The sequence below is a fragment of the Erithacus rubecula genome (genome assembly GCF_903797595.1).
Source record: "Erithacus rubecula genome assembly, chromosome: 11".
NCBI classification, from domain to species: Eukaryota; Metazoa; Chordata; class Aves; order Passeriformes; family Muscicapidae; genus Erithacus; species Erithacus rubecula.
Genome location: NC_136663.1, coordinates 22,944,081 through 22,963,276, shown reverse-complemented (window position 1 = coordinate 22,963,276; position 19,196 = coordinate 22,944,081). Strand labels below are relative to the sequence as shown.

The 19,196-nt window shown below is 44.4% G+C and overlaps 2 protein-coding genes across 3 annotated transcripts in view; both read left to right on the top strand.

The window, feature by feature from the left end:
• Positions 1 to 19,196, top strand: part of ADIPOQ (adiponectin, C1Q and collagen domain containing) — a 303,274-nt gene that overhangs the window by 80,812 nt on the left and 203,266 nt on the right. The gene's annotated exons all lie outside the window — the stretch shown is intronic.
• The window catches only part of LOC306806561 (glypican-5-like), a 314,600-nt gene continuing 302,422 nt past the window's right edge, over positions 7,019 to 19,196 (top strand). Inside the window, exon 1 of one of the 2 annotated variants that reach the window (XM_079315414.1) lies at positions 7,019 to 7,347. In XM_079315414.1, the coding sequence (XP_079171540.1) occupies positions 7,182 to 7,347 (166 nt within the window). In that variant the 5' untranslated portion in view covers positions 7,019 to 7,181. The remainder of the gene's footprint in view (positions 7,348 to 19,196) is intronic. The other variant, XM_079315413.1, reaches the window with a different exon arrangement.

Sequence of the window (19,196 nt, the reverse complement as noted above, 5' to 3'; positions counted from 1 at the left end):
TTTTCATGTCTATCACTTTGTACATCTCTCTGCTGCACATTGTACTGGTAAATGATGGGATGTCTCCATGCCAGCAATTTTTAACACAATTTTTTGCCCTGCAGCCCATCATACACCCAGTGGATGTCTATGCAGATGAGTTGTGCTAAGTGACTTTGCAGAGGCTCTTGTCCAAAAGTGCAAGGCAAGCTGAAAACTGTCTGCAGAGCCAATTGTCTGTCTCATTTGACCACCACCTGACCTCTGGAGGTGGGCTGGAATAGGAGTCTTTGTACTTGGGATGGATTTGGGCAGGATTTGACTTCAGGGAATGTGAGGCGAGCTTGTGCTTGTAAAATTTAATTTTGAAGGCATGTTCTTAGTCTGGAAAATATGATTATACAGCATCTGGTCCTCTATAGTACATTTTCTATAGCAACAAAAGTTATCATCAGGACCTACTTCCAGCTCCCTGCTGGTTGCTGGTGCCAGGGATGCTGTGTGCTGACTGAAACATGCTTTGGTTAAGGGCAGGTGCTGTGTGCTGGCTGTGTGGTAAACTTCATCAGGGTTGTTGTTGGATGTCCTGGGGTAATTCCCACAACCAAACCACAGGGAAAGGAGCAATTGTTGTTCCTGTGGAGTCTGCATTCCCACAGCATCAGGCCTTGCCAAAAATTGGGTCCCAGCACCCTTTGCAGATGCCAGGTGGGGAAGCAGGTGAGCTGAAGGCACTGCTGCCATCAGGTGATGTGCAGATGCCATGCTGTGCATCAGTGTGGTGGCAGCCAGCCTGCTGTTGTCACAGCTGCAGGAAGGGCTGTGCTTTCTCACTGGACTTGACCTGTGCCATGAGAAATCCAGAGCACTCTCCTCCTCCCCTTTCTTGTACTCCTGACAGACATAATCCCCCTGTGCTCCTGCAGCCCCTCGTGCTGGAGGGCAGCTGCAGAAACTTGTGCCTGGCCACATGTGCCCCTATTTAACCCTGGATTTTCACCCTTCACAGACTCCCATAAAGGAGATGCTGCCACTTGGTGTGATCCAGCACACAGAGACTTTCACTCTGGACACATGAGGTTGAACAGGTCTGTGTGCACACCAGTGGCAGGTGGGAGCAGCAGGAAGGCTCTTGGTATGCACATGTTCTCAATAAAGAATTTTAATTTACCCCCATGTGGGAAAGATAACAAATGCTGCTGTACCACTACAGTGGTTCTGAGTTATAAAGTTTTTGCTACAAAACTGAGCACATAAACAGATATTCTGAGGACAGAAAGTGGTGACTGCTGGGAATGGTAATGTGAGATGTCAAAGGAGTTCATTTATTTTGATAAACTAGTTTATATTCTAGGATGCTTTTTCTCATGTTGATAAAGTGTCAATCTTAGCGAGGAACTTTGCTATTGATGACCTTTCATGTAAAGTTGCAAGGCAGAAAGCAAAGATAAACAACTTGAACAATACAATTAAGGCAAACCCAGAACTCAGTCAATGAGAGACATCAGTTTTAAGTAAATCATCCCATGGAAACAGAGCTATTTGAAAATGCAGTGGCATCGCTTACAGTACAGTGGGCAATTAGTTTTAATTAACTTCAAATTCTGACACATAGTTAAAAAGCAGCTCTTCTGAGTGCCCAGCTAGAAAAGTGAAAGTATCTAGCATTTTGTTCTGCCAGAAAAAGCTATTACAAATATTATAATGATCCTATTCACATTTCTATTATAAATTTTATGTGATCTTTTAAATTTTTTATTAAATAGTACTTTTGGAAGATGATCTTGTTCCATACCATAAGCTTTTGAATAAGGGCACTATTTTCTAAGAAGAATAAATTGAAGTTTTAGAAGCAGCTTTGAATTCAATAACAATGTCTGTTAATAAAGTCCAAAATGTTGTGATCTTTACCTGTCAGGGAGGAAAAAGCCAGGAGTTCTTGTAAGCCTCAGGAATTACAGGCAGGCAGCCAACATGTTGTGATCTTTACCTGTCAGGGAGGAAAAAGCCAGGAGTTCTTGTAAGGTTATCAGAAATTATAGGCAGCTTTTGATGCATATTTTAATGCTAAATTCAGCACTTTAACTGTGATGTGTGTCTGTCACTGTGGAAGCCCCAAGCAGAAATTTTGTGGGAGGTGAGGGGGTGGCTGATGTGCATTACAACTGCTCAGAGAAGCGTGAATGCCCTGTCACAGCCTGAGTCCACATATCCCTCTTCCCTGTGTATCCAGTCTGACTTTAAATATGAAACTTATTTCCATCATTAGTATTTTGAAGTAAGTGAAACCAGACCTAGATGCTTCTGCTGGTGTTGTGCAGCCTTTACTCCTTGAGTAATCTTGTTGATTTCCCTTGGGCTGTGAGGCAGCTTCTCACATGAGAAAGTTCAGAACCTTCTCGCTTGTCCCAGTTAAATTAATTTGTATGCTGAGCCATGCAGGTGAGGGCAAAGAGTATATTCATTTTCTCAGCTGCTTGGTGACCAGGATGACTGAGGAAGAATTCAGACAGAAAGAGCTGGTATTACAGAGATGGGAAGGCTGATACCACACAGTCACCTTCCCATGGTGTTCCTCTTGGACTGTCTCACATCAGCCCTGGGAGGTGCTGTTTTTCTGAGTCACTAAAATCTGTGCCTTTTCTCCCTTACATTTCCAGTGAGATTTTGAGATAATTCTTTCTCATGGCATTTTTTTTAATGACCAAAAAGCTGCTGTCTGGGAGTTTGGGCTGATGCTCTCAGCTCACAGCAGTCTCTGGGGGCCAGGATGGTACTTGGAAGAGATTTAGAGAGGGAGAGCTCTGATATGCTGTACACGGTGTAATCTCTAAATAAGCACAGCAGGTCTGATCTCTGCCACTGGAGATAAGTCAAGGGCTGCAGGAGTTTTGGTCTGATACCAAATAATTGTTCTCTCACTGTTGAAGCACTGGAAAAAGATAAAAAAATATCTTCAGCATTGTCTATAGGATGTTTTCTCTTAACTAGTGGCTGTTTTGACTGCCTGGGTTGTCACATCAATTGTATTTCTTCCATAGATCTTTGATTGGTTGGTGGTCTAATAATTTTTTTCAAAAGTAGTGTTATGGTAAAGTTAATGGCTGTAATTTTCAGGTATTTCAGATGGGGTTTTTTCAGGGAAAAAAAAAAAAAAAAAAAAAAAAAAAGAAGTACACAGGCATTTCTAAAGTGTGCATTTCAATAGGTCTGGTAAAGTGAAAAATATCCCTGAAATAATGAGGCAGCACAGGAATACTGCATTCTGACCATCAAAAAGGTCTGCACACATTTTTTCTGTGTGGAGTATATGCAGCATGGAAAACAATTCATGGTGTGGCAGCATGATCATTCTCTTTGTGCTCAATACTGGGAGGGAAGGAGAAGGAAATGGGATCTCTAAACAAAAACAAAAAAAAAACCAAAACAACACTGAAAAAAAAAGCCAACCCAAAAAAACAATGGTAGGCATAGACTGATAATTTTTCTAAGAGTTTCATAGTGTTCATCATTTAACAGGGTGAGAAAATTTTTAGTAAAATCACCAGAAATAAATTTCTAGCAGTGCTTTTTAGTCCTGGCATATTTATGAATATTTCATGCATGACTTTTTTGCTATATTTAAAATTTCATACTCAGCTTTAAAGTTTGATTTGACTTGAAATAGTCTTCAGAAAATAAATTTAATTCTCTTAAGAGAAGAAACACCAGAAAATTATAAAACGCTGAAAAAGGAAACAAGTCTTAATTACAGATGGAGGATTTTACACTTCTTTTGAGGTTGATTAAGTTGTTTTTAAAATGAAAATCAGCATGTCACTTGGGCTTATCCCAATGACATAAACAGGTTCCTTAATTTTGCTTCTGTCCACTGAGTTCTTCAGGTGCCTCAGTGAAACATGTGCCTTGAAGAACTGGACCTCCAAGATAGAATCAGGCTGTAAAGACTGGATTGCTGCCTTTCCTGGCATGGCTGAGACACAAACAGCAAGGCTTTCCTCTGGAAGCCAAACTGGCAAGAGCAGACCTCGTGCCCATTAAGTCCCATTGGTGGAAAGTCCAGTTGGAGATGAGCTTATCTTAAACATAAGGGAATTAGTCCAGCTTCCATTTAAATCACTGGCAAAGCTCCAGCTATATTCAACCAGAGAAGGGCTGAGGCAGCAGGCACACAAAACCCTGTTTCTAAGCCTGATCCCAGCTTTTCTTACACATCCAAAGCTCATGCTGAGTACTGTGGTCACTTTAGCAGGATTAGGCTGAGTGGATTGTTTGGGCAGATTTATGTGGCCATTCATTGTAAGAAGTAGTGATACAGTTCTCATTGATGTACAGTTGATAAATATTCATTTGTCAAAATACAAGACACCTGTTGACAAGGTAAACTGTGATTGTTCCAAGCAAATTGCTCAAGTGTGGTAGAATGTCATGTACAATAATTGGCTCTACAGCTCTGTGTTATCTGCAGCCCTGTTCCAGCAGAGCTCTCAGGCCAGTGTTTGCACCTGCCTACCTCCACCAGAGCCAGCCCTGCTGTATGTGGAGTGTGTGTTTGGAGAAATGGGGGCTACATTCCCTGGAGCCCACTGTTCTATGCCTGTGCTGTGTGCTTCCAGAACTCTGGGATGCCAAACATGACATCAGGTCTGAGGATCACTTTGCAGGGACAGACACCTGAAGTGTCTGCCACTTTTCACCTGCTGGGTGCAACCAGCAATCCTGGATGCTCAGTGGTGCCAGAAGGTTCTCATTTGTCACCTAAGCAGTGTCAGGAGGTGTGACCCTGTTACACCCTGACACATCCTGTCACCCCTGAGTCAGCATTTACCTGTGGACTGTGTGCATGCACATCACCTGGGGCTGCTCAGGTGTTAACCACTATCTCATTGTTATGGATATAATCAGGGGCAAAAACACACTCCTAAGCAGTGTGTGGAAGGCCTACTTTTTTTTTCTTTTAGAAGAGAGAGGAAAGAAATCCCAAATTCCAGCCTGAGAAATATAACATGCCTTCTTTGTTTAAGGTTTCTCAATATAGATATCACAAAATCAGGAGAAAGAATGTTTCCTCATGTAATGGAGTAACCAGTACTACATGTATGGACATTCCAGTTCACTGAATTTTCTGCTGGGCACAGAAATAATTCTGGCTTCTTAGCAGGATTTTGAGGCAAGGAGGGGAACTGGAGATGATGTAATGGGCTGTCCTCTGCTAACAATATGAGGACCAATTAAAAAGTACAAATAAATGACATAACTTAAAAAGACAGGTGATGAAAAGAACACCCATCATATAAAGATGAGGCACTAAAACAAATCATGTTAGAAAAGAACTAGGGATTTGAATTTGCCACCCACTGAAAACAATAGCAAAAACTGCACTGAATTAAATGCCTCAAGCCCTTGCACAGGACTGATTCAATGCTATTCATAGAATAACGTATATGCCAAATAATGCTGTTATTTGTCAAGTAAATTATTTGGGAGATCCATCATCCTGCCATTTCTTTTCTGGCAGAACTCCCACTGAAGTCAATGGGGGTATTGTCTGAATAAAGTATTTTAGGATTGGGCCCGAGGTTAAACAAAATGCAACTGGGGGCAACTTGTTAATCTTCCTTGGGTTCATAAACCCACATATTGCACAATGGTTTGGCAGCTGGAGTACTGTGCCTTATGATGCTAATTTGTTCTGTCACTGATGCTGATTATTCCCTCGTCTCTCTTTCATTACCTGTTGCCACCTCCACTTGTTAATGTGTGTGTGTAACTCCAGCCTTGCTGACAAGTGTAACCTGCCTCGGTGTCCATGGGCTCTGGACTTCCTAGGGGTCAGCCCTTCTGGTGTGCTGGCTTGCTCCATCGTGTCCTGGCTCTTGTGTGACCTTGGAAAACTGCAGGATGAGCCAGGCACTGCAGCTCTGAATGGGTGAGCAGAGAGTTTTCAAGGTGACTTCTGAATTAAGAAGCCTGATTATAGGGCTGGTCTGTTTTTCCTGGTTGTTTTTTTCATTTAGTTTACAAGTTAAATGATTTAGTTTACGAGTTAAAACATCAAATTGTTTGGGGTTTTTATTCTCAAAAAAAAAAAAAAAAAAAAAAAAAAAAAAAAAAAAAGAGGGAAATTCATCTTTTGTTGTCTTGATAGGAAAAAAGTTAATACAAGTAAATTGCTTAAAGGATTTGAGCTTTTAGCTATTAAAATACAACTCAGGCAACTTCAGCACTTGAGCTCAGCCTCTCATTACTACCTATGGGAATGTGCAATAGTTAAATGAGCTGCAGGTGGGCTCCCCCGCTGCTCCAAAAGCACATTAGAAGCATCTTGAGGGTTGCAAGCAACCTTCAAATCACACATAAGAGCCTCAAACAATAGTTATTCTTGTGCCTGGTAACGTGCTCCATATGCCTGAGAGGTGCTGTGCAAACGGGACTCTTTGCGGGACACCGCTTGGGTCTGGAAATTGAATGTTTTTGTGAAATGGAAAATATGCATGGGTGTTGAGCAGAGTTCTGTGCTCAAAGGTGTGGTAAAGCAGCTGGCACCAAAGCTTGCTGAGAGGAGTGAAAAGACCGCAGAGCAACTCTCTGAAGGTGTGTGATCCCCCGGAGAGGGCTATGCCCCCCAGTCCACAGAGGATGGAACTGCTGCTAGCTTTGGTACAAATGGACAATTTCTATTTGGTGTATAAGGATATGTTTCCTGCGGTAAAGTTTCTGTTCTCTGCTGGCTGGAGTTAACGCTTGTCTCACGCAGACCGTTCCGTGTGGTCGGCTGGGGATGTGAGGAGCGAGCAGGAGTGCGGGAGCGTGCACCCGGCAGCGCTCAGGGGCTCTGTACCTGCCGTTCGCTCTCGGTACCGGCGCTCACCGACCGGCCCCACGAGCACTCCCCGTTCCGCACGCTCCCGCTGCCCCGCGCTGCCCCGGCCGGCCCGCAGCGATGCTCAGCGCTAACTCCAGCGGGACCGTCCCGCGGGGCCGGGCGGCGGCGGCGCGGCTGCCCCCGACAGCGCTGCGGGCCGGCCCTCCCCCGCCGCGCTCGGGGGGCGGCAGCGCCCCTCGGGCCCCGCTGCGAGGGGCGGGGAGGGGCGGCGGCGGCCGCTCGCGCCGAGGAGGAGCGCGGGCGGCGGGCGGGGGCAGCGCTGCCGCCGCCGGGACCGGCTGAGGGCCCGCGCCCGCGGCCGTGGCCGGGCTGCGAGATGGCCGCCGGCGGGAGCCGCGCCGTCCTGGGGCTGTGGCTGCTGGCGGCGGGGCTGTGCGGCGCGGTGGCGGCGGGCAGGTCCCCCAGCTGCCACGAAGTGCGGACGGCGTTCCAGCTGCGGCAGATCGGGCCCCTCAAGCTGGTCCCCGACGTACCCACGGCCGGTCAGTACCGAGCCACCCGCGGGTGGCCGCGCCGCGACGGGAGGGCGGCGGCGCTGGGGCTGAGGGCCGGGCTCGCCTCAGCCGTGCCCCGCTGCCCGCCGGGCTGGGCAGGGTAACGGGGCAGCGGGAGCCGCTGGCTGACGGAGCTGAGCCTTTCCCGGAGCAGAGCGCTCCTGCGCTGGCAGGCGGGCAGGTGCCGCAGCAGCGCGGTTTCATCCCGCTGAGTACCTGCGGCAGCGCTCCTCACCCGAGCCCCTTCGGCACGAGGGGTCAGTAGCCCATAGCTCGGCAGCCTTGTCCCGCTGGCCACACGTGGGGTGATCGGGTGGGGAATTCACTGAAAGTTCATCTTGCGGATGAATTCGGGAGCGCTGTCATAGGGAAAGGCAGAGGTGACACCTTGGAGGGATCCGGCCAGCAGAACTTGGCTTGTGCTTAGTTAAGCAGTAAGTCTGCGGCACTTGGGAAAGTTGATGAGCGCAGTGTTGTTTCGTTTTGTTCGTTTTGCCTTTTCAGAGTTCGGGAACAACAGCACTGAAAGGGGAAAGTAGCACATATAGACTTTTTAAATTGCATATTCTGCAGCTGACCTGGTAAGGGTATGAAGCACTTCGTAATTAAACTCTCATGATTGTATCATATATCTAGATAATGAAGTCACATTCCTCACTTTTATGTGTTTGCAATCTAAACAATTCAGTGAATCTGTTTAAAGAAAATGTTTACAGGCATCGGAATAAAGAAGAGACTATCTCCTAACACAATTTCTAGTTACCTCATACTACTGCAATTGCCTATAGGTGTGTGAGGAGGTGCAAGCTTCAATTTGTTTTATTATTTTAACTATTTTTTTTTTTTTTTTTGAGAGCAGTGTATTTCAAAGACTGTGGAGTTTGATGGAAAGACCTATCTTAGATGAGTTTTGGCTGTGTTTTCTGGCACGGATTTCTGTCTTGGGGATTAAATTTGATAGGCCATTGGGCTGATCTCTTGTGGCTTTAATCGATTGCAGAGTGCTGGTGATCTTCACTTTGCATGAGGTAGTTGAGATGACACAGGGGTGTAGAGTTACCTGTGGAGGAGGAATCGTTTGTCATTTTCTGGCAAGAAGAGATTTGCAGGAATGGTGATAGAGGCATCAGATGGTGGTTGTTTTGGAGAGCTAAAAGAGAGTCAAATAAAGGCTTTCCATCCATTTTAATGTATGCTTAACCCTCTCTCCTGAGCTCTTCCTGGAAGGAGTTCCTCCAACTTTAAATTGATGGATTTACATTAGCTATAAAACTCTAGTGCTGTAGAGGAAACTTTCCCAAAAAGTTGTCTGCTTTCAGAGGGAAGGTGCAGGTCTTGTGAGGCTGAAGAGAATCACAGAATCATGGAATGGTTTGGGTTGGGAGGGACCTTAAAGCTCATTGAGTTCCAACCCTCCTGCTGTGGACAGTTTCATTGTCTTCTGTCCTATCCAGCTTCCCTGTTGGATAACAAGCTCTCAGAAAAGAAATAGCAAGAGAGAAGGTGAGGGAGGGTAATATGCTCTTAAATTATTGCTCATAAAGGTTTCCTTTGAAGAGGGCTGGAGCAGAGCTGAGGCAAAGTGGTGCATATTGATCTTCCCTGTTCGTGCAGTATCACTCTGCTCTGCCAAAGCTTGTGTGCTTTAATGATCCCTTGCTGGGCAGTAATGCCTCCTCTCTTGTGCCCTCTTTTAATTAAATACTGAAGTGTTTCCCAGCACTTTCATGGGCAGCTGTTATCAGTGAGTAGATCTTCATATACGCACATTTCTCCTAACACTGAGGCTCATTTTATTATGCATTTTAATGCCACACAAATGTTGAAGCACATCCCCTGGAGATGCTGGATGTCAGATAAAGTGGAAAACTGGTGGGCAGCTGGGGGTGACACTGGGGAGCAGAGTGCTCAGCTGAATTGAGCCCTGAGTGAAGTGCCAGGAGAGTTCTGCTCCTGCCCTGCCCTGGGGTGCTCCTCAGTCACCTGCATGTTGGTTTTGGCTTCTTTTCTCTAAAAAATGAAACTTCTGCAGTCCTGTTGCCTGGGTACTAGATATTTTCAATCACCAAAGTGTTGAAAGCCCTTGGCTAATCTCAAGCCAGTATTTGTAGGCTAATACAACAAATCTGGCAGAGGCTAAAGTCTTAATGATTATTAGGTTCTTAGACCCTTCAGGAAAACCTGCAGCTCAGTCAAGGAGAAAGGCCCAACCCAGTTCCCAGGGAGGGACAGACAGACAGACAGATGTAATTTTCTGTGTCCTCTTATGGGTGGTGCCTATTTCACCTGTAGTCAAATGAAATACTTGGAAGCCCTCTAAAGTGAGGTGGAAAGTTTGGGCGGGATCTGCCAGCCTCCTGGATAAAATGTAGTGGCAAGAGAAGGAGGAAGACTCCTAAAGGGGAAAAAAAAAAAAAAAAAAGCTTGTGATTTTAAGGTGTGATGTGAGTCTGGCAGCAACTTGCCTGAAAATCGTCACCTGAATGAGATTTTGGAGATGAGCAGGAGTTTTATTGTAAATTTCTCTTCCACAGCTTCCTCCAAGACACAAGGTATTTTTCTACTCTGAAGCCTAGTGCATTGATGAGTGCAAGGCTAAGGACATGTTTGGGTATGGGATGGGTAAGACAACTGCAGGCATTTTTAAACAGCACATCTCCTTGGTCTGTCTGTAAGGCTCCCTTCTCCTCTGGTGGAATCTGCACTTCCCTCTGGTACCCTGCCTTTTTGGAACAAGTGGAATGTTTCAAGGGTAATTTGCTGCAAATAGCAAAGATTGGTCAGGTAAAGATACTCCTGCCTTGGCTGTGATCCAGAGGAAGGGTTTTTCATGCCTTCCCCAGACTGAGAAATGAGGTAATATGTCCCTGACTGTGTACTTCGATTATCACAGGCTGAGCTGGGATGTTTCTGTTGGAGCTCCTTGGTTGACATTTTGATGAGAGAAGATTCTAAGCTGTCTCCAAGGGTGGAGGGCTGTGTCAGTCCTGCCAAGGGACTAAGCTTTTGGTTCCAGGGAGTCTGGATAGCTCCAGGCTGACGCGTGCTGCCCTTCTGGAATGGCTCCCGGGCGGGGGCTGCGCTGGCCGTGCCCTGCGAGCCCTGGCTTGTGTTACAGCCTCCACTGCCCTGCCACGGCCTCTGCGAGGAGTTCTGGACACTCCCAGGTTTTTCTGGGACGTGGAGCATGGTGGTGCCTGCCTGTCACTGCTTTGCAGCTTCTCGGGAGGACTGAATGAACCCAGCTGAAGGCTGTGATGTGACGTGACCATATTCAGGCAGTGGACTGTAGCAGAGCTAGAATAAAAGTCCTCTTGTGATTCCTTCGGTAATCATGTAACCACGAGATCGTCCTACTCCTTCACATATGCTCTGTTCTCCCTTTGGCTTGTTGACTAGTGTCTGAGCATGCAAAAACCCCAATCTGTAAACATATGCTAAGGAGAGAGAGAAGAATTGGGCTGATTTTTGGGAAGCATGTAAAATATGTCATTTGTGAAAGAGCTTTAGGAACTCTTTACCTTATAAATAATCCTCTTGTGGAAAACTACCAAAGGAATGATTAGCTTTATCTTGTTGTACTGCTGGTTTACAAAGAGTAAGATGCCCAGGTCATGCTCACAAACTTGCTTCCAAAGGGCAGGTTTTGTTTTGTTAAAAGCTGCTTTATTCTCTTGTCATCCTGCACCTTAAATCAGCAGGAGTGTTCATTACTGTGCATATATTGAATATCCCATTGTAGAGCTGGACGTGCATTTAATTTATACATTAAAACTGTTCTGCTTTCTGAATTATGACAGACAAGTCCTAAATTCCCAGCAGAAGCCCCTTGCTGCATGTGGTGCTTGAATTACACTGGATCTCATCCCACCCCAATCAGTGGCACAGCTCCCATGTGTGTTGAGACAGGAGCATGAGCAGATCCTTATTTTGTATATGTCCAAGAATATCTATTAAATTGCCCATTTTCTCATGAAGTGGATCATGCAGCACTTTCTTTTCCTGTGTTTCTTTTATCACTGCTCAGCTTTTCTGCCTCCCTAATGAGAACACCTTTCCCCTGGTAAAGGTGTAGTGCAGGAAGGCAGTTTGCTCAGGGTAACATTCTGTCAGTGTCTGCTGTGGGCCAGAGGAGGCAGGGACTTGCTGTAATGGCTCTGTGAAGATTCAGCCCCATCAGAATGAGAGAGTAAAATCCTCTGGTGTGAGCTGCAGTTTGTATTTGGGTGTTCTGTCCCCCTGCATGTGTGAGACTGCCTTCAGTAGGGTGGATTAAGGGTGCATCTAGGAGGAAACATTGCTGGATGAGCACAGTTCTCTTTATGCATAGGAACTATATAGGGTGGTTAAGATTGCTAAAAAGGCACAAAAAATAATCCTGTTTCCATGAGGTTCCTGTTTCTTTTTGAAACAAACCTGTTTGTTATCCAAGTTTGAAATGTTCTTGGTATTACCTTGCAGCTGGGTACAGTGGAAAGTGTTTTTTTTTGTTTCACTTTGTATTTGCTTGTTAATGAGCACACGGGCTTCTTGGTGATTTATATCTCAGAGGGGGTGGGCTGGTCCAATGTGAGATGGATTCTGTTCCTATCTTTATTTTTCTCTTAGTAGCCCAGAACAGTTGTGCCTCAGTTTCCCTGTCTGCAGACTATATCATGGTGTGTTACTGTGAGGAGCACAAAACCCACCACGAAAGAGTGGTAGATTGCAGCCAGAAAAATTATCACTGAGCTATACCTTCACTTCTTCAGGCTGACTTTCAGTGATTCCTCAGGTGAAGGAAAAGGCTAGAAGTTATGTTGGTTTCTGAGCTGGAAGCTGAATTGAAAGCTGTCCTTCCTTCACGTTTCTCATGCAGCCTGTGAGCAGTCAGGGCTGTGGTCTGTGCTTGCTGAAATAGCTGTTCTGAGTAGAAGGAAAGCTTTGCTTTTGCAGCCTGCAGCTCTTCTGGAGTAAGATTCCTTCCTTCATTAATCTTTTCAGGATTTTATAGCACTCTTCAGCTCAGACTGTCACCAGAAGTATTAACCTGAGGCTGGTGATGACTCTGGATACAGGCAAGGTCTCACCAGCAATAACATCTTTTTCCCCCTTCTTTTCCCATGTCTTAAAATTCTGTTTGACGCAGGACCAGCTGCCCCCTCTGTAATGCCCTCTTGGGAGTAATCTATAGGCAGAAAAAATGTGTTTAAACTTACTTAATGCCTCATAAAGATGGAATTGCAGTTCCACTGCCAGATGGAAACCTGTAGTTTTCATATCCACGAGCCCCAAAAAACATTGTCCTTGGTGACTTGCATGAGCATTTGGTCCAGGTGAGAAGAAAAATGACTTAGTTACTCAGATCAGCCTTTCCTGTAAATGTCTTGGGAAGGTATCCAAGAGTCAGCAGAGAACCTGCATTCCCCCAGCACACAATCTTCTTGTCAGACTGAGTCAAGCATTGCTACAATTCACATGGTCTATTCATTCTCTGAGAAATCTCTTCTGGAAAGAGTGTGTAACCATTTTTATTTTTAATGGTCAGCTCAAGATCTGGTGATTCTGGAGTTGAACTGGATCTTGGGATGGAAAACAAGCTTAGTAAGAAATGACTCATTTTAAAATACTGGTGACTTCCAAGAGCTGTCTCTGGAATACCTTATGTGCCACTGAAGTTTTGGTAGCAGATTGTTATCAGAAAATAATAGAAAAATAATGTTCCTACACCCCCAGGCCCGTGTGGCAGGTCTGAGCAGACAGTTTTTAACCAAAGGGCAGTACTAATGAAAAGGCACTAATGTGATAAATGGAAACAAAGTTGACATGATAATCACTATATAAATCAATAAAATAAATAGATTAAAATAACTAAGAGCTTTTATAAGGATTAATAATGAAAATTGTCATAGCCTGAGGATCTGTAAAAAGCAAGGATATGTGTAAAATGCACCCTGGGTGGTAAAATGGGTTTGCTTTTAAATGGTATAAAACTAGAACTAGAGTTCCAAATACAGTAAAGTCTTTGTAATTGAATCTTTCTCCCATGAAAGCATAAAATGACATGATAAAGAGGCATATGTTTAATAATAGTTCAAATGCATACTCATCATGTACCAGCTTAGAGTATAGCTTTTGATTCTAGGGGAAAATACAAATTTTGGTGGATCAGAGTCAATTCCCAGACAGCAGCCAGGCCTGTGCCAAAATTTATATGGAGTGTATCAATCTGTTGATTAGGTATCAGTATTTAAGATGATAGGTTCATCCTCATATCCATGAAAGGTATTTGCTTTTTTCTCATACAAGGAACTACTGAGCAGCACCAATGGATGAAATAAAGCATCTAGCTAATATTTAATGATTTATCATAAGGCTAGAATAAGATAGGAAGGCAAGCCTGTTTAAATCTTCTGCCAAGCAGTTAGCATTTAGTGTTTTGAGGCAGTATATTATTTGATAGCAAAACACAAAATATTTCTGCACAGTATCTTCTGTTGAGATGCTCAGAAATAACCAGAGCCTGAAGCTAAGGGCTGGGTGCACAGGATTCCACAGCACAGGAGGACAGGGTGTTTTCCCCATTGGTGTCTCTCCTGACCCAGAGTGATCAGGTGTGCTGGGGCCTGACCTCTCTGGACAGGGATCTGCCTGTGTTGTGTGTGGTGTAGCCATAGCAGGACTGTGCCAGCCTGCTCTGGCACTTTTTTATTGCTGCATTTTGTCCTTTACAACAGCTAAATATTTTTAATGGCAGTGTTGATGATGGCACAATGAGCCCTTTGTGTCTGAGCTGCTGTAGCAACACTGGTCTGTCACAGCACCCTATGGGAGAACCTAAAGACCACATTTGCCTCCTTGTTTTAGGATATGACATGAAACTCAGGTGGCTTTGCTAATTCTGTGCTGAGCCCAGCAGTCCCGTGGTGTCTGATGGCAGAGGAGGCTCCAGAGCTCAGTGGGGTGGCACCCAGAGGATCCCTGTGGGTCAGCAGTGGTCACTTCTGTCCAAGGTGCTGCCACAGGCTGACCCTGGCAGGCTGACAGATGAGTTTTATGGGTTGCTTGCCTGCCCTGGACCCTCCTGGGGCTCTGCGCTGATGTACTGCACCAAGCAGCTCAGCAGTGTTACACAGATGATTTATGATGGAGCAATCACAACCTTGCCTTTTCTTATGGATGCACACTATGCATACACTTCCAGGAAAATAAATCTATCTATTTTAGTCTTTTCAGTACATCAGTTTTAAAGGAGGGTTATTAATTACCTTCTTAGTGTATTCATACATGTATGATTAATGAGTAAAGTTTTAACTTGTGAAATTTCATAGCACAGGCTAGAAGAATTCAGAAGGAAATTAAGACAATGGAGGAATTTTGAGTATCACAGATGATACCCTTACATTTATTTTGTGGACTCAGAAGTCTCAGGAGAGTATCATTGTTACATATCCTCAGGTTCTGTCTTGCATTTTGATAGCTAAAATATAGGAATAAAGAGCAAGTGTAGCCAGGCAATTGCATAGGAACTTCAGGCCTGTAGAGGACAAAATTATTTCCTTAGAAGTTGTCTTTCCACTCTCTTCTTTTGAAGTGTAGTTCTCAGCCTACTTTATGTGATTCTGTACTCTATTCTGCCTTTCTGAGTGTCTCTTAATATTGGTGGCCAGCATATATATGTACCTAAATTATATATATATATAGATTATTTTGACCTTCTGGTGACTGTGCTTGCTTCCTGGGGTCACAGTCTTTGGCTCTGCAGAATTCTTCCATCACATGGTGGATGTGGCAGAGTTCTGGAGCCCATCCTCCTGCCAGGAGCTCCTTGTGACAAAGAGCTCCTGCTCAGAGCACTGTCACCTCCTTTAAAAGCAAACGAGAGACAAATTTCAGAGAGCTGCAGTTGCAAACCTGACAATATCAGATAGGTCATGGTAGCTTTGTTTGGCAGCTAGTTAAATTGGATAGTTGGGCACATCCCTAGATGTTAATGGTTAAATGTATTCATTGTTCCAACAAGGCCCCTATTCATAAGGGGACTATTCTGTGCTCGTTATGCATGCATAATTCTCATTAATGCTCCTGGGGGTTAAGGGTGTATAGTGAGTGGGGAAAATGAAGCTGATGTTGACACATCCGTGTTTGCACTAAGAGAAGAGGTTTTGTAACACAGGAAAAACTGATTGTGTTTCCACAGGTCCCTTAACTTTAAGGGAAACTAAATCTTTGCTTTAAAGAGGAAGTGAGAAAGGGGAGAAAGTGACACTTGCATAAGCACCTACTTCTTGCACTCCATACTTCATCAATGATCAGAAATATTACACCACTGCTATTATTGTAGAAGCTTTTGAAAGTAACAGAGTGCTTGGAAATTCTTATTCCAAAGTGCTTGGAAGGGTTCTTATTTGAGTATCAAAACACTGACTCTGAATCTTTAACTTCTGGCAAAAAAAAAACTTTTGCAAACTTTTGACTCAGCATTAATCAGGGTGACGAGATTTTCTGATTTATCACACAATATGGGTGTTTCCATAGAAAACCTTCAGATTAAGATTCCTCACTCTTAGGTGCACATCAAAGTCGTGTAAAAGCCATAAAGAAGCTCAGCACTGCCTAAGAAAGCCTTTCAAGTTCCAGCAAGTGCTTGAACTACTGAAGGTTTTGAAGTGCTCTAATCTCTGACATGGGTGACGTGCTAGGCTAGCACTTTTTTGTTTTGTCACAAATCATCCATGCACATAGTGCAAAGGGACCCTGACAAAGTCATTTTACTTTTGTAAAGGGCTGCTTTTTTTCCCTACCATTATGTCTCCCATTCACATCTACATGTTTGCTTCCACTTTGTTCAGGTCTAAGTAGCAGGGCATTTGCATAGTCTTCCCTTTGTTCTCGGTAAATATGGAGTAAAATGAGCAAGATCCGTGCTGTGAAATTAAAGCTCTACTCTTGAGAGATCTTAAGGGCTAAATCCTCACAAAAGGTACAGCAACATAGTGCCAAAGGAGCTGGTGTCCAGGAACAGCTTGCTCTGGGTGTTTGTGCTAGGAAATGTGAATAAAGGGAAACTAATCTGTTGAAAACTGGATGTAATTAGAAAAATACACTGCTGAGAGCTGATGAAAGATTAGAATAACAGAAAATAGTACTGAAAGAGACCTGAAGTGATCATCTGGTCCATTCCCTCTACTTGTGGCCAGAATAAACTTGAAATCAGTGAGTGAAGATCACAGCCTTTTTCATGTTTGTTCCAGTGCTTAATTACCCTATTTCTTAGGCTTTTTCCTAATGCAAAACCTAACTCTTCCTTGCTAAAATTGCATTATCCTATTCTTAGGATCTTGCTCTTTGCACTAAAGCTCATGTGACAACTGGTCTGGTTTGTTCTGCTCTGAGACAATGCTCTGTGCTTTTGCACTGGTCCCAGAGCAATAAGCTTGTTGGTGTCAATGAATCTAAACTAAATTTGGATCCCATGCACCTGGAGTGAATGAAGTGAATTCCAGATGTGGTGACTCATTAAGGATTATAACTTGGTGTTTGAGTCCTAAGAATAGGTTTCTTCCTCCTTTATAAATAGGAGAATTGTGAAGAAGAAGCAAACATAGAGTGTGGGGATATCAAATCCCATGATCAGGAAGGTGAAATAACAAATGAACAGATTTGTCACGTAGTGGTGGATGCAAGAGCATGCAGAAAAAGCAATTTTCAAGTGATCAAACTTTGAGCAGTAGTTGAGTTGCAAGGCTGCTAGTTATAAAACTGCATTGTTGTAGTAAGGCAGTGTGGAGATACTTAAAGACATGTGGAGGATTTGCTTCTAACTTAAATACAATATTCACTCTAGATTTTGCTGGTGGTGGATAGTTCACTGTATTGCAGGTGTGCAGGTGAGGTGGCAATTAGGCTGCTTAGAGAAGACATTGATCAAAATTTTAAGTCTTGCAAATAGATGTGGGATTTCCAGAGCAAATATGAGTATCTCTAATTTTTTAGGTTGAGGGGAGCTCTTGTTCTTAACCCTCTGTTTTTCAGTGTTTCACTGTTTTGAGGTGTTAATTCTTGAGCAGTGTTTTGTTGTTACTGATGTAGGGAAATTATTCTTCATGGCTGAAAAAGGCTCAAAGATGAGGGTTAAGTTCACATCCCCAGACTGGGGATTTGGTCATGCTCCAGATCCCTGTCATAGTCCTGTGCTGCCAGCAGTGTAGCCATTTCTGGCATGATGCTGTGCCCAAATTCAGATCATTCTCTACTGCTCCAGGTCAGAGTTTGTGTCTTGTCTTCCCAAAGCATGTCTGTCTGTCTGCAGAATGCTGCATGGCTTTATATGGCTTGTCCTGGAGTCTCTCAGAGGGTAAAATCATGGAATGGTTTGAGTTGGAAGGGACCCTAAAGATCATCTCATTCCAACCCAGGGACACTTTCCACTATCCCAGGTTGCTCCAAGCCCTGCCCAGCCTGGCGTTGAACACTTCCAAGGATGGAACATACCTAACTTCTCTGGGTAACCTGTTTTAGGGCCTCACCACCCTTACAGCAGAGAATTTCTTCCTCATACCTAATCTAAACCCACTCTGACTGAGTTTGAATCTACTTCCCCTTGTCCTGTCATGCCATGCTCTTGGCAATAATTCCTCTGCATTTTTTTTGGTAGGTTCCTCTCAGGTACTGTAAGGCTGTAATTAGATCACCCTGAACCCTTCCCTTCTGCAGGTTGAACAATCCCAATTCACTCAGGCTCTTGTTGTAGGAGGGGTGCTCCATCTCTCTAATCAAACCCCAGACCATCATGTTCTGTGTTTCTGCTCCATTGTCCTTCCACAAGGAAATACAAAAAAGTGGGTACTGAAAGCTGGAGTGATGTTTTTAGAAGTAGGGGCTTGCTAGGTAATATCTGGGGAACAGCACCCAGGGGTTTACATGGCTGCCCCATGATGGTGGTGAAAATATTCCCTCCCTGCAACTCACAACAAGATCCAGTTTTGAGAAGTGCAGTGTTCTTTCTCTTTTTACATGGGTGGTTAGAAGGAGTGGTGTAATGAGTGTGGAGGCTAGAGAACAAAACATCTGTAGAAAAACCACTGGCTTCCCAAACCAGAGTAGGGCTTTTTAAAAAAGGAATTGGAAGCACAGGTCTCAGAAAGGCTTTCAAACTTCTGCTCAGAGAAGACTTGGCTTTAATCTCCTAATCTTAGTTTTGAAGTTTGGGAAAAAATATATCTCTTATCATTTGGAGCAGCCCAAAGTTTTATTTGGCTAAAGCATTGCATTTTCAGTTTGAAACTGCAATAATCAAATTTACTCTTTCTAATCTGGTTTGCCTTAGATATGTCAGGAAATCTAAACATTTGCATTCCCCAAAAAGCAGCTGTGGTTTGGCTGTACCTGCTTGGGATCTAAAGCTTACTGGGAGCTTCCCCCTTGCTGCTAACAGACCTGCTGTGCCTTCTCTGATAGAAATAAACCCCAACTGGGATGAAAAGTGTCAGTGTCATTTGTTGGCAGGGCTGTTGGCTTAGATTTGCAAAGTTTGTTCTAAGTCACTATCACAGGTGCCAAAACATGAGCTGAGCAGCGAGGGCTGCCTGGGGCCAGCTTGTGTCAGCTTGGCTGCTGTGTCTTGGTGGCTGCCATCCCCTGCCCAGCCCTGGCTCTTTCAAAGCAGATTGAGCAGAGCCAGCACTGCCTGCCCCTGTGTCCAGCTGGCTCCAGACTGCTCTGGGACACAGGGGCTGTGCTGGCCACCCCCAGAGCTCCAGGAGGGCTGGTAGCACTGAGTGGAGCAGCACAAGTGAGAAGGGAAGGATAATCAGTTCAGTGCTCTGAAGGTGCCTTGCTGGAGTGCTGTCAGGGAA